The sequence below is a fragment of the Periplaneta americana genome, chromosome 15, assembly GCF_040183065.1.
Source record: "Periplaneta americana isolate PAMFEO1 chromosome 15, P.americana_PAMFEO1_priV1, whole genome shotgun sequence".
Classification (NCBI taxonomy): Eukaryota; Metazoa; Arthropoda; class Insecta; order Blattodea; family Blattidae; genus Periplaneta; species Periplaneta americana.
The window spans coordinates 166,793,582-166,809,144 of record NC_091131.1 but is presented as its reverse complement, the minus strand read 5'-3'; the positions used below and the strand labels follow the sequence as shown (position 1 = coordinate 166,809,144).

Genomic DNA, 15,563 nt, shown 5'->3' with positions numbered 1-15,563 from the left:
CCAATATTGTAATAGTCGGAGCTAGGCCTATAATTATGGTGAAATAAACGAACAAGTGAATAGTTGTAATTAATAGGAAATAAGTTGATAACTTTAAGTATCAGGAATGTAACATACTGTCAAAATCTCAACAAAATATGTAAACCCTATGACTATAATATTTATTCACCACATAAACATGTTATAACAATAGATCTTGAATTAAAATATATATTCATTTATCTAAACGATAACAGTTCCCAGCTCCCTGTACTAACAGGCTGCCACAAAGACAGAGCATATTGTACAATAGGCAGTTGAAAGTAAGAGTATAAATAATATACATATACAACAATGACAGGAAATGACTGAATAAATAATTAGGTACTAATTAATTATTTGAAGATCACTATTGACCGTAGAGGTGGTTTCGGACTAGAAATATTGATCCTCTCAGAGCTGCAAGAACGATGTCACCTTATGCTATAACTTTCAGTTTTCATCTTGATAATTACATTATTGTTGTCAAGTATGGATTAACTTCTTTTTTTGCCGAAAATTTCGTAAGGGTTTGCACAACAGTGATGCATTATTTTCTCCCTTAGTTTTCATATATGCAGAAGTTCTACTGTTGCATTATGTGCGTGAAACTACGTGGTTTTTTTAAGTGTTTAGTGAAGTGATTAATATCTACGAATTCATAAGCTATTTTGTCATCAACATGGTGGATACAGAAAGGAAATGTAATTACTGTATTAATATTTTTCTTTTAGAGGTACAAAATTAGGAAATGCCTTAACATTGTAGTGTGTTTAGATTGGATAAAATTAAAAAAAAAAAATTAAAAATAAATTATGGTTTATTTAACGACGCTCGCGACTGCAGAGGTTATATCAGTGTCGCCGGTGTGCCGGAATTTTGTCCCGCAGCAGTTCTTTTACATGCCAGTAAATCTACTGACATGAGCCTGTCGCATTTAAACACACTTAAATGTCATCGACCTGAGCCGGGATCGAACCCGCAACCTCGAGCACAGAAGGCCAGCGCTACACCGACTACGCTACCGAGGGCGACGGATAAAATTATACAGATGAAGAACTTCAATAGTTTCACTGCGAAAAAATGAAAACAGTCATAAGGTCTGGCGAAGAAATATTCCAACATATTATGCAAGATTTAAAAAAATCTCGTTTGTGCATAAAATATTTTGAGGAATCGTGTATCATAAGAATAGAGAGAATTACTACATTCAACGGGGAGTCAAAAGTGTATCAAGAAAAATGCCTAAGCTAATAAAAAATGCTGTGCCAACTACATTTCTAACACATATTCTTACCGCTCTAAAACTATTCCTACAGTAAAACGGCTTGTTTATACAGAACACGAACATTTTGACCAGATTGCTCGAAAAAGTATTGAATCAAATAAACAATATACAGAACACAATCAATGAATAATATAAATAACACTCTTTCAATTCTAAATCACAACAAATTCCTTCAGGATCCTTGACTGACATCCCCCATAACAGCGAAAGATGGTTCATCTCTTAATGAAATAGACAATGTTGGTCTGGTTCCTAATTACTTTAAGTAAAATATCAATCAATTAACCTCACTTAGCTTACCTAAAGGATACGTAAATACAGTACTCTTGTAGGCAATTCTCGGCGTGCTCGGTTTTGGTTAGGACGTAGTTACTAGCTATGTGTGCAGAATGCGCTAATGTGCAGCCGAACAACATCACAGTGTATAAAATGCAAACTTGCAGACCGGCCTCGCTAACCCACTATATCGCTTACAAAAGAATGAGGGCCATTTAGACTGAAGTACAGTTTTCGAAAAGGAAAGTAATTTTATAATTGAATTATTTACCAGATTTTAGAAGCGTGCTACAGCACGGTAGCTCCGCTGAATTAAATTCATAAGAAGAAATGAGTTTACGTGGGTGTGGTAAAATCAATAAATCACAAAATTTCTTAATGCAGATGAAGAGTGAACATAAAAGGTGGAGCTTTATTATCATAATGTCTGATATATTTAGGAGACTATGACAGATTTAATAAATTGTAAATATAAATTATTATAGTTATTGAATAACGACTGTAACAGACAACAGAATTTATTTTGTCTCAAACTGAGACACTATTTCACGTTTTCAATCTGTGATATGATATTATCTAAAACATTCTAATCTTTAAACATAAATTTAAGGTGTGTAATTATGTAAATCAAAAACACAAATGGGGGGGAGAAAAAAAATTAGGCCTCCTTGTTAGCAAGTATTGAATATGTAATTTGGTTTGAAAAAAAAAACTTGTGAAAAAAAAGCCGTGTAGACGACCAAAGTTGTATGATATTCATTATAGCGGTTGTTAATGTTATTGTTTCATTTAACGTATAATATTGGATTCTCGATCGCAGAGTACGCTGCTATTAAGGTGTAATTTCAAAGCTGGGTGGAAATCACGGTCAAGAGTTTGAATCCCGTATGACTTGAAAGTTCAGTCTGATTAGTTGGTGAACTGTCAAGTAATGAGTTGATATACAACGTCATGTTAACTCTACATTACCGAATTCCTGCCAGTGTTCATCCTTATATGTGTGTGTAATAGTAATAGTGTTAGCCTAATGTTAGGAATAATAATAATCCCAGAATGGCATACCGGGATCACTTTTCTTTTTTCTGCATTGTTGTGCAGTATGTTATTCATATTTCTCCAAGTGGCGGCCTGAACACCTGCAGACTTCTAACACATGAGTACAGGCTGTTACAAACGAAACATAACAGTTCTTCCATTCCTCAACAATGAGTTACTGTCTTCGCGCTACGAGTTGGCGCGGGGAGTAGATAGGCGGGACGGGGGAACTTCACGCTACACTCTGACCTGAAAACTTCGTCCACTTACTTGGCTACAAGGGAACGGAGTCAGACATAAAAGATTCCGCATCTTCGGTGCTGTCGCTATGACTATCATTATCACATTTTTCAAAATTTCTGGAGTATGATCTGTCCACGATAATCGTCTGTTTATGTTCCAGCCGTGTATATTAATTCGAATCTCTCAACAAAGCCATTAGCCCCCATCCTGATGGACAACAATGAGTGTTCTGGACACATTTACGGTAGTCAAAACTCCCGTAACATTTTTATCCTGCCAGCACTTGGGAAACGTTAAATTGGTAGGCCTATCTATCCGCATTTCGTCCAGATACAAAATCGGTTTTTCCACTTTCCTAAGATTTCTTATTTCCTGTAGATATCTTCACGTATTCTAATTTACAGTGTTTTCCTCAATTTTTTTTCTGCTGCACACTTCTTCCACCTGAAATCCTTTTTCTTCAGTATTCGTCTTAATGTTGTCTTTCATTTCAAATCAATTTTCTCTTGTAAAAGGGTAGACGTTTGTTGCAGCTTGGCACTATTTTTTTACTTGTTATTTAACGACATTGTAATAACTACTAGCTTCTTCAGTGTCGATTGAATTGATTATGGCGAGATGGTATTTGGCGAAATGAAACCAAGGATTCGTCATAGATTACCTGGCATTCGCCTACCGCTTGGGAAAACCTCGGAAAAAACCCAACCAGGTAGTCAGCGCAAACGGGAATCGAACTCACTCCCGAGCACAACTGCAGATCAGCAGGCAAACGCGCTACCTCCTCAGCTACGACGGTGGCCCTCTTTCTTTTTCAAATAAAAATTCTCAATTATATCTTTTTTTGTCAATCTCCCGTCGAAGTCATCTACATTTGCTTTTCGGTAGTCTGGACGTTTACATTTTTTTTCTCCCTCAGGTGTCGACAACGCACTTTCTTCTGTGCAGTCTTTCATTTCATTCCTTATACGCTGTATTGTTCTTGTGGATAGATTAGAGTACTTTTCTACCTTTGCTGTAGGTTTCGTAAGAGGAATCCAAGGCACTGTTGTTCTTTTTTTTTCATCACAGAATTATTTTGCACTTCTAATAATATTCCTTTCTTCGCTATAGATTGTCAATCCTTGTTTCCTCTTTGTCGACATATTTACAATAAACAAAAAACTGCTATAAACCTAAATAACAGTATACAATAACATAAATTCTATTAACTATATTATTATCAACACTATTAACACGAAAAGCAAAGGATAACTAAATCAATACACGAATTGTGGTATACTGAAAACAATTGTCTTGTTGAAACTAATAAAACACTACAGTAAAAACCCCATTATTATTTTCACAAAGTCGCAAAGATTCATAGACATTTGCAGTAGATGTTTGTGAAACAGGAATATTGCAGTGAACAGCGCGGTGCGCATGCGCGACTGTTTCCCCTCCGCCCCGTCTAAGTACTTCAGCCGCCTTCTCCTGGCGTGACAACAGTATAGAAATTATTATACATTCAAAATTTTAAAATAAACATTATAGTCCAGACACATGATCTGAAGACATTAATTCATCAATTTAAGCACAGAAACTTAATCATAAACAAAAGCAAATAAGATCTTTTGAATTCAATTAAAATTTTTAACGTTAATAGGAAAAAAAAAAAAAGCTTGTTTGCAGACTCTCATTCAATCCTGAACAGATGTAAAAACTATTTTGGGTAACTACTAAAAATACATAGGCCAAATAGAAATGATCGGGACGAAATTGAAATACAAACTGCTGAGCCATTTATACCCGAACCCACACTTTCTGAAGTCGAAATTGCGATAGAAAATCTGAAAAATTATAAGTCTCCAGGTATCGATAAAATTCCAGCAGAATTAATTCAAGAGGGCGGAAGCACATTATCTAACGAAATTTATGAGCATGTATCTGCTATTTGGGAAAAGGAAATTGTACCAGAACAGTGGAAGCAGTCCATAATCGTACCTATCTTTAAGAAGGGGGACAAGACTAACTGTAGTAACTTTCGAGGAATATCACTTTGTTGACGTCGTACAAAATTTTGTCGAATATTCTTTTGAGAAGATTAACTCCATATGTAGATGAAATTACTGGGGATCATCAGTGTGGTTTTAGGCGTAATAGATCAACCATTGATCAGATATTTTGTATTAGACAGATAATGGAGAAAAAATGGGAGTATAAGGATACAGTGCATCAGTTATTCATAGATTTCAAAAAGGCATATGACTCGGTTAAGAGAGAAGTTTTATATGGTATTCTTATTGAATTTGGTATTCCCAAGAAACTAGTTCGATTAATTAAAATGTGTCTCAGTGAAACGTACAGCAGAGTCCGTATAGGTCTGTCAGATGCGTTTCCAATTCACTGTGGGCTAAAGCAAGAAGATGCACTATCACCTTCACTTTTTAACTTTGCTGTAGAATATGTCATTAGAAAACTCCAGGATAACAGAAAGGGTTTGAAATTGAACGGGTTTTGATGTGTTATTGGTTTCACTTACGAAGTTCCAACTTGCTTTCGAATAAACTACTTCTTACCGTATCGGTTTAACATGTGGTCAACATATGCCAAAAGAAATAAATAATACATTAAAATAGAATAAATAATTAGCTTTATTGTATCGAAATATGTAACAATACAGTCTAATGTAAATACATCCAGCTCGTACGCACACTGAAAAAACTGGAGTCGGAGAGCTTAGCGTCACACATGCTTCATTCACCGAAAGCGTAGGGGTCATAGTCCATGATACGCATAACCCTGTAACGAAGAAACTAAATTACACATTGTTGACATATCGTCGGTTTCAAGAAGAGTGTCACAACTCAAAAACGATAAATTTTGAGATTATCATACAACCTAGATATAAAGATCTTTCTTCTGGAAGAGTGTCACATTTCAAAAGTTAATACTCACCACCAGAATGTAGTAGTGTCATTTTTGAATTCTCTCATTGGTTTTCGGCGACAATGACTCATTATAAGTATCCAACAAACAAGACTCAATGCGCAGAAACCAGCGGGCGTGACTGTCTCGCGCAGATGACGTATGCTCCCTTTCCAGCATGCTCCCCGTCTCCAACCACACCACCGACAATATGCGCATGCGCACGTATTTTCTTGTGCTGAACTGAACACGTGTTATTGCTACGGAGACAGGGAGTCACATATATTAAATATTAATTTAATTTAATTTAAATATTTAAAATCTAAATATGAGGACAGTTCCAGTGAAGATAGGTACAGATTGTGACTTAGAAAGAAACTATGTTGACATCTTGTAATGTTATATTCACTTAATTGGTTATTGTTACAGCTGCTCTTTGAGTGCACATGTCCGCAACCGTAGCCGTTATAGCTATACCAGTAGCCGCTTATTAAAGAACCCGCCTACTGCAGGGGGTAAGAGGGGCATAGCATGCGCGCCGCGAGGAGTCTGAGCTGAGTTTTGCTTGTAGGATACCTATAGTAGTTGTTACTCTGTGTTGATACGTCAAATTGTGGTCTCTTTCTTCAATATGTTATATTTGAAGTTGTGTCATTATTATTGAAAGATCAGTATTCATTCAACAGTTTTATACACAATAACGTAATATCTCAGTTTGTATCGGTACCGTATTCTTACTAATTTGGAAATGTTGCCAATGTTCTAGACAAAATGTCTGTTTTAATATTGTAGCATTCTGAGTTGTGTCACTATTCTAGAATTGAAATAATAGACGCATTTCATTTTGTGTCAATATTCTGCATGAAGATACCAATTTAAATATTAATAATTAATAATTTATTTATTTAATCTGGCAGAGCTAAGGCCAGTAGGCCTTCTCTTCCGCCCAGCCAGACTCTAATTCTAATTAAATACATTTGCTTACATAGTTATTACATTAATATCTAGATCATAAAACAACATGAAAGTAAATAATGAAAATTGGATAACTAATGTTAGTGTGACAATAATAAACACTGGTAAGAAATAGTTATAATAATAATGATAATAATAATAATAGTAATAATAATAATAATAATGAGATAATTTAGATATTTATCTGTGATATATATAACCATTAAACACTGAGAAACCTGAAACAGCTATTATTGTTGACAATAATTGTTAGAAAAATATCTCGTTAGCCTATTCTTAAATTGGTTTGAAGTCTCGGTAGGGAATTCCAAAGTCTAAGAACAGCCACAGTGAAAGAAGATGAATATGAGGATGTTCGGCGGGAGGGAATGGATAATATTGAGGAGTGTTGTGATCGTGTGTCTAGGTTATGATGGGTGGATAAATTTTGAAAACGAGACGCAAGATAGACAGGAGTGGAGAAATGCAATATGTGAAAGAGAAGGGAAAGACAGTGGATTTTCCTACGATCTTCTAGACGGAGCCAGGACAACATTTCGAGGGATGGTGTTACGTGACTAGCCCGGCGAATATTGCAGACGAAACGGACGCACATATTATGAACACGTTGTAGTCTCTGCGCCGAAGTAACGCTTAGGTCAGTAAACAGAATATCACAGTAATCGAAGTGGGGCATCACGAGTGTTTTCACTAACATTTTTTTCATGGAAAAGGGTAGAAAATTCTTCAATCGTCTGAACGAGTGGATTAATGAGAATACCTTTTTGCAGGTTTCTGCAACTTGAATGTTCCAATTTAAACTTTTATCCATATAAATACCTAGATTCTTTACTGATTCACTGAACGGAATTTCGGTGCCGTGTATTTTAATCGGGGACAAATTCGGTATTACGCTGTATTGTAACAATATAAGTTTTTTTTTTTTTTTTTTTTCAAATTATAAAGTTTCGGTTTTCTACTACAAATCAAAACTCATTGCTTTTACTTCACCATATGATCTATAGCCGTGATCCAAACTGTTTTGTTTGTCATGAAGGACTTGGACATCGTAGTGTGAATGAACTGAGGACCTGTGTATATCGTTTTCTTCAGGAAAAGGCCAATCAAGAAGAAAGCATTGATGTTAGATTCTTTATCGATAATTGCGCGGGCCAGCAAAAGAACAAATTTATGTTTTCACTTTATATACATTCCGTCCGTTCTTTGAATATCAATTATTCAGTAACCCATAAGTGTTTAATTAAAGGCCACACACACAAAACTAAGGAGACTCGGCTCATTCCACTATTGAGAGTGAAGTCAAGAAACAACTGCGTTGTTAAATAAGTATATAATAAATTTTCAATCAACTTGCAAATGTTTATTTGCTATTTAATAAGATATATGAACGTTTTCGCCGTTTGGGGCATCTTCAGATATAACAAAAAACATATAATCTGGACCTATAATAATAAATTATGCAAATAACAAAGAATAAAGAACAATGTATGTATGCAATGCATGAGATTCATGAGCTTTATGTAAAATGTGACATAATACAGGATAATTATTGATATAATCTTTAGATTTGAAATTGAATTGGACGGATATTTATACATAGCAGCAGCAGCAGCAGCAGGAGCAGGAGCAGGAGCAGGAGCAGGAGCAGGAGCAGGAGCAGTAGCAGTAGCAGTAGCAGTAGCAGTAGCAGTAGCAGTAGTAGTAGGTAGTAGTAGTAGGTAGTAGTAGTAGGTAGTAGTAGTAGTAGTAGTAGGAGGTAGTAGTAGTAGGTAGTAGTAGGTAGTAGTAGTAGTAGTAGGTAGTAGTAGGTAGTAGTAGTAGTAGTAGTAGTAGCAGTAGTAGCAGTAGCAGCAGTAGCAGCAGCAGCAGCAGCAGCAGCAGGAGCAGCAGCAGCAGCAGCAGCAGGAGTAGTAGTAGTAGTAGTAGTAGTAGCAGTAGTAGCAGTAGTAGTAGCAGTAGCAGTAGCAGTAGCAGTAGCAGCAGCAGCAGCAGCAGCAGCAGTAGCAGCAGTAGTAGCAGTAGTAGTAGTAGTAGTAGTAGTACGTTTATTTTGCCTGGCAGAGTTAAGGCCATGAGGCCTTCTCTTCCACTCAACCAGGTTTCAATAATACAAATACATGAGATATAAAATTTGATTACAAGGCAGCACAAAAGAGAATAACTTAGGAATTACATAAAATATAGTAGGAAATTACAATAGACAAGATCAGTTACATAATATATAAAATAAAGTAGAAAATTACACATAATCAAAATCAGTTACATAACATAAGGGGAATACACACACACACACACACACACACACACACACACACAAAGACACAATTTATAAGATCTAAAATGCCCGAGACAAATTGGACGATTAATTTACTTGAGATATATTATTCAGTTAATATACTAATTGGAGAATACATATGGGTGACAAGACATAAAATGTTGATTAGCAAAGTCCTACTAAATGGCACACAAACACAAATGATTAAGTAATATATAAAGATAATAATTAAAAAAGAGAGAAAAAAAAAGAAAAAGAGAGAGGAGAAAAAAATAACAACTTGGTAATTTAAGACTATTTAGAAACTTCCGCAAGAGTCTAGTTCTAGCTCATGTTACAAATAAAATATACAATTATGATTAAAATTTGCCAATAATGTTAAAATTTTATAATGATGATTAATAAAATAGATATTTTAAGAGTAATCATTAGCTGAGGATTGTCGTAGGATATACGATAATTTGCGTACCTGATGTTCGAGTGTTATGTATGTGTTTCATTGCAAAACGTTCGCTAATGTACTAAATGTTATTTTATGTTGGAGATTTATTATCTGACTTGGTGACATCTTATTGATTATAAATGACTGTTACGTGTAATCAGATTTGTTGAGATATTTGAAATGAATGCTCGTTGGTTATGGATGTCGTGGAGTATACGATGATTTCGTAATAGATAAATCATAAGTTAGGTATGAATTTCAATCATTGAAGAGATCGTTCGCTTATGAAATGGATGTTGTTTGACGTTGGTGATTACTCTGATTTGATGGCATCCTATTGATTATGGCTATTGCGTGTATCAGATTTATTGAAGTATATAAATGAAGATATTATTTGTATGTGTTGGTGTTGGTGGTTTTAAGAGAACTGAACTGAAGATGTCCGAAACGGCGAAAACGTTCATATATCTTATTAAATAGCAAATAAACATTTGCAAGTTGATATGTCTTAAGATTGAAAATTTATTATATACTTGTTTAATAATTCACCAGGCATATTGAAATATAAAAATGAATTGTAAAAAAAAAAAATAAAATAAAATAAACTACGTTGTTGTCCAATTTACACACCAGATCCTTTTATAACTTGGATACGGGCAGCTAAGAAAAGAGGCAGTTTTTAGTCAGTTACTGAGATGTCACATGAGGGATTTAATGATTTAAAGTGTTTGAATGCTGAAATACACTTCAATTTAAGAAGAAATACAGAAAATTAAACTGTTACGGTAACAGATATGAAAGGAATCAAAATGTAAAATAAATTCCCAGCATTACTATTTTATGACTTTATACAGTGACGAATCATTCAAAGAAGCAATGATGTTATAAAAAGCAGAAGTTCCAGTAATCAGATTGCGATGTGCAGCATGAACACACCTTTTTCGGCCAAACCCAGAGTATCTCAGAACAAGAAAAATGATTTAGTCGATTTGCTTAAGAACAACCACATTCCTAAATATTATTCGTTTTTTTTTTTTTTGTACTTGTTGTCATTGCTGCAATCCAATACCTATTTCATGTTTTGTATTACAACTTATTCCAGACACTTTGAAGTGTCATTTAAGTTAGTTGTGTGTGATATTTGAAAATAAACTTGTTTGAACCTCCATTAAGTAAATTACTGCTGTAATTCCGTGTAAATAAATGTCAAAATAGGGTAGTTAAACCCTTATTTTTGCGGAATAATTTTCAAGAGGAGTATGCTAATATAAATATATGAAAACAAAAGAACCTTTCAATGATAAGTACTACATATAATTCAAAATTATTGTATTTTAATGGAAAAATTTACATTCTTCTATCTATAGAAAAAAGTTTCTAATTGATTTCCTTAAAATTTTAATGTTTTTCTTTTTTAGTTATGACACTCTCCTTGAAAGCCAACGTTATATTGTGAACTGCAGGGTGCGTTATATCAGGACTGTAACGAAATTCAGACGGGAAAGGAAGAAGATATTTTACCTCGAGAGGACATGGATCGATAATAACCTAATATTAACAGATTATGGCAAAGGAAAGATGACACTGATGGCGATATGGCTACTGGAAATGCAGTAACTAGACTTACTTCGCACATGTTGGGTCTGAGAAGGCTTTTCTTGCTCATGATACATAAAGCCAGGGCAGCTACAGAAGATTATCACCATGGTCATATAACTGCTGATAATTTTGAGGAATGGCTGTCAAGATAAGTGATTCTTAAGTTACCATCAGGTTCCATTGTGATGATGGATAATGCGCAGAAACATGGGAAGCTGGTAGATAAAGCATCAACAAAATATGTTGTCAAGAAGGGTATGATATCATGGCTCGAAAGAAAAAGGCATTCCTCTTTCGTCGTCTACCATAAAATGTGATTTATGTACCTAATTTATATATATAAACTACTCTACAAAGTATTCAGACTATATCAGCTTCTGAAACAGCATGGCCATTCATGATAATGAATTTCATTTCAGAAATAACCGATGCACTGGTGACGCTATTATGGAAACGATTACATGTACTTACTTACTTACTTACTTATGGCTTTAAGAGGTTCATTACCGCCGTCACATAAGCTCTCCATCGGATCTTATTCTGAACAAGATTAATCCAGTCTCTACCATTATATCCCACCTCCCTCAAATCTATTTTAATATTATCCTCCCATTAAGTAAGCATATTGCAGTCCCAAAACACTTTAATTTCGTGCTTAAAATAACTTGCTTTCTTTGTTAATGTGTGGAGTTTTATTTCTTGTTTAATAAATTTTCCTTATTCACACAACTTTACTCAGATCTATTAATGTCCTTTTTTATAATACGACTAATCGTCATAATTGAATAAGACGTAAATATTTCTTCGTACTTTTTAGACAGATAGCATAAAAAGGCAACCCAAATTAGTAAATATTATTTTGGGGGAATAAATCCTATAAACATTTCTGAAACATCACATGTTTCTTAAGAGTAGCAAATGAAAAAATAAGTGCAAGTGTGTAAGAAATGAGAACAGAACAAGAAACGTGGTTGTGTTGATGGTGTCGATAGTCACTTTAGTGGTGATGACCTTGGTGATCATGATGTAAATTGTTTATATTATACTTTTGTTTGTATCTCCGCTAAATCTGCTATACTCTAAATTTGTTAGGTGACTACAGAGTGACTTGTGAAAAGCAATGCTTAATACTTACAGAGTCGTGCCACATCGTCCCGGACTGAACATTCGTCTCGTCCGAGTGAGTTCGTCAGCAACTTTCAAACACAGTTCACGAGATACTTCCACACCGTAACACGAGCTAAATGTCTCTGTAAGCTCCAGATAGTTTTCTCCGAACACTTTGACTGTTTGCAGCTTAGCGCAATGCGATTCGAAATTCCTCACCACTTCAACGGGAATATTCTCGCTATTGCTTGCAATAAACAAAATCTCCAAATCCTTCAACATACTTGTCTGAAATAGTGCACCTTTAATGTCCGTATATTCATCAAGGTTGGCACACAACTCAAGGAATGTCAAGTTACTGCACAGTGACAGTAGCGGGGTAGGCGAGCCTCCTCTCGACATCACTAACGTCAGATTTCGAAGAGATGGAAACTGAGATACTGTTGGATCGAACATTTCTGTCAGGTTATTTGTTCTCAAATGAAGGGTCAGTAGCAGAGGACAACTTCTGACGAGATGGCTGACATCCACCTCTTTAGCCTCAAGCTCCAAACTCAATAAAGAGGTACCAAAGTATTTAACATGTAATTTCGGGTAAAGAAATGACCTTCTCTTCCTCTGATCTATTTCTAAACTCTGTACATACTGCAGCGATCTCCCATTCGAGATAGTCTTTTCATGAAGATCTGAATTCAGATTTCTCAAATTATAGAAAGAATTCGACGAAAGAGATAAGTCTATGTCTCCCTTGAACTCAGGACTTGTAGACAGACTCCTCACATTTGGTAATTGAGCCAACATGAGCAATATTTCCTGGTTTAGACACTTGCAGGAGAAGGAATTCAGTTCATATTTCCTGTGCTTTAAGAGACCTCGCAGAATGGCCTCTGTACCTTCAATTGTGATGGAGGTGTATTTTATGAACAGCTTCTCTAGACTTTCAAGTTCAATTATTGACTCAACCACTACATCGGTTACGTCTCTAGACCCAGTTACATCCAGAGTCTGGAGGCTTTTACAGGTCTCGAAGACAATCGACAATATTTTATCGGAACAAATATCGTGTAGAGTTAATTCACGTAAATCCGTAATGCTCTGGAAAAGCAGTGTGTTGATATCAGGAGTGTAACATGAATGTGGTTCATATTGACGTGATCTTCTTGATAATTTGAATATCTTTATTCCCTGCAAACATGTATTTCCTTTGAGAAAAATATCACCAATGTAAAACCAGTGCCAATCAATGCGTAGTTCTGAAATTTCTGGAGGCTGAAAAATGTGAATGATTTCCTTTAGGACATCTGTGAACTCAACCAAATCCTTTCGGAGATCCAATTCCTGAAGATATTTATACGATAACGCGTTAGCTACTGTAGTAGGAATATTTTTGCATAGTATTCCTTTTTGCGTATGACGGAAAATGGAGAGCTTTTTGGAATCTTGAAGTTTCGATTGTTTACATAGTTCAGCAACTGTGTCTATGAGAAACTTTGTAGTTGTCTGAAGAGATAGTACGACTAATCTCTCAGGCTCTACCTGAAGACGCATTCTGGATAGCAGTTGGATCTGTAAAAAAAATTCAGAAATTACGTTTCAATTTTTATACAGAACTCGATTTCTCGACTGATAGTGCACCAAAAACTAACCACTTCAGTCTCGTAATATTATTATTAATATCCTATACATGTCGAAATCGGAGTATACTACTCCTTCAATGACATTTTTCGTCTATGAAATCGTGGCTCACTGAGCGAGATACCCATGAGACTATTACTATAATATGCATGTTGTAATGAAATTATCGATGATTCAGATAATTTTTCTTTCTCTTCTCTGACGGAAACGATGGGAGGAAAATTGTGATTGAGGCCAAAAAATCTTCTGAAGTTGCCCACCTGCCTGCCTGACTGAGATAATTTTAATCACGGAAAAACAACAATAAAACAGCAGAAGAAAATAATTTTGTTAGAGTGGGTACAAAGAAAATCAATATCTGAAAGTTACACTACTGTATACAATAACCATGCACGTCTTTCTACAGTCAAAACCAAAATTATTATAGCAAGCTGTTTACTTCTTGACTCTTCAATCATGCAACAATCATTCTTTATTTATACGAAGCAACAATGACAGATATACTAATCAGACCGACCAATAGGAAGTCTGTAACCTTTGTTGCCAACACCTAAAGCGAACTCTTGCCGATACTTCTGTCGCACAACTTTCATTTTAGCCAACCATATACTATATACACTGTACTACATATACTACTATATATTATTATTATTATTATTATTATTATTATTATTACTATTATTATTACTATTATTATCATTACTATCAATAATTGTCTTATATTTTTAAACTTTGTATGCCTCATTTATTTTGACCTCCTGTTCACATTTCATTGTGCTTTTTCCTTTCCTTCTATATGTTACTTGTTGTTTACATATTATTATTATCTTACTAGCCGTACCCGTGCGCTCCGCTGCACCCGTTAGAAATAAATATCAAGTAATTACATAATTAAAATAGGACATTTGATCCAGGGAACATTCGTGTTTTATAGAGAGATAAATCGTTTATTATGTTACTTAAATTGTATTAAAAGATTAAAATGCTATCATTTTGATCCAGAGACCACTCATTTGGTCATAAAAATTATTTTAGGAAATACAGGAAACGAATGCCTATTAAGTTTTCTGTGCATAAGAAACTATTTTAATCTTACCTGTCCTCGATTCACTCAGAAGTTACTGTAATAACATTATAGCATTATGTCCATCTAGAGAAAGTACGCTTTCTAATGGTGAATTAATAATTAATTATACAAATCGGTTCATTTAGGTTCCGATATTACTTCATACAAACACAGAAACATTCTCTGTAAGCTACCGTATGTTTCATAGCTTTCGATTGTTGTTGTGCAAGGCCCCTTATAGACGAAATCATTTGTTTTTTATTTCATTACGCCGCCTTAGATGGCATTGTTATTGTAATTTTGAAACTCATTTATCTCGTTAAATATCAGTCCTATCAAAATTTTGCATGGAATAACACTTATCGGAAATTATTTTTAAAGAAACTTTTGTTATGTAATATTTTTCATGAAAATTAATAATAAGGGAGATATTTCGACTTATTTAATTCAAGCCCTCTTATAACCCCCCTTTTAAATAAAATATTTTGAATGCCATATAGCCTAAAATCTAAGTTACAAAGAACTTAATTTATATTACAATTTTGATATAAATCGGTTCAGCCATTATTACGTGAAAAGGTAACAAACATCCAGACAGACAGACAGATAGACAGACATACAAACAAAAATTTCAAAAAAGCGATTTTGGGTTTCAGGGCGGTTAATTACATATGTTAGGACCAATTATTTTTGGAAAATC

At 34.7% G+C, this 15,563-nt stretch overlaps 1 protein-coding gene across 12 annotated transcripts in view; it reads right to left on the bottom strand.

The window, feature by feature from the left end:
- Window positions 1-15,563, bottom strand: part of LOC138715509 (uncharacterized) — a 280,377-nt gene that overhangs the window by 214,582 nt on the left and 50,232 nt on the right. For 6 of the 12 annotated variants that reach the window (XM_069848509.1, XM_069848511.1, XM_069848506.1 and 3 more), the window contains one exon: window positions 12,191-13,728. The exons of 5 other annotated variants lie outside the window; for them this stretch is intronic. In XM_069848509.1, coding sequence (XP_069704610.1) covers window positions 12,191-13,710 — 1,520 coding nt within the window. In that variant the 5' untranslated portion in view covers window positions 13,711-13,728. Of the gene's footprint in view, window positions 1-5,472; window positions 5,639-12,190; window positions 13,729-15,563 lie in introns of those variants that run through there. One more of the 12 variants, XM_069848510.1, reaches the window with a different exon arrangement.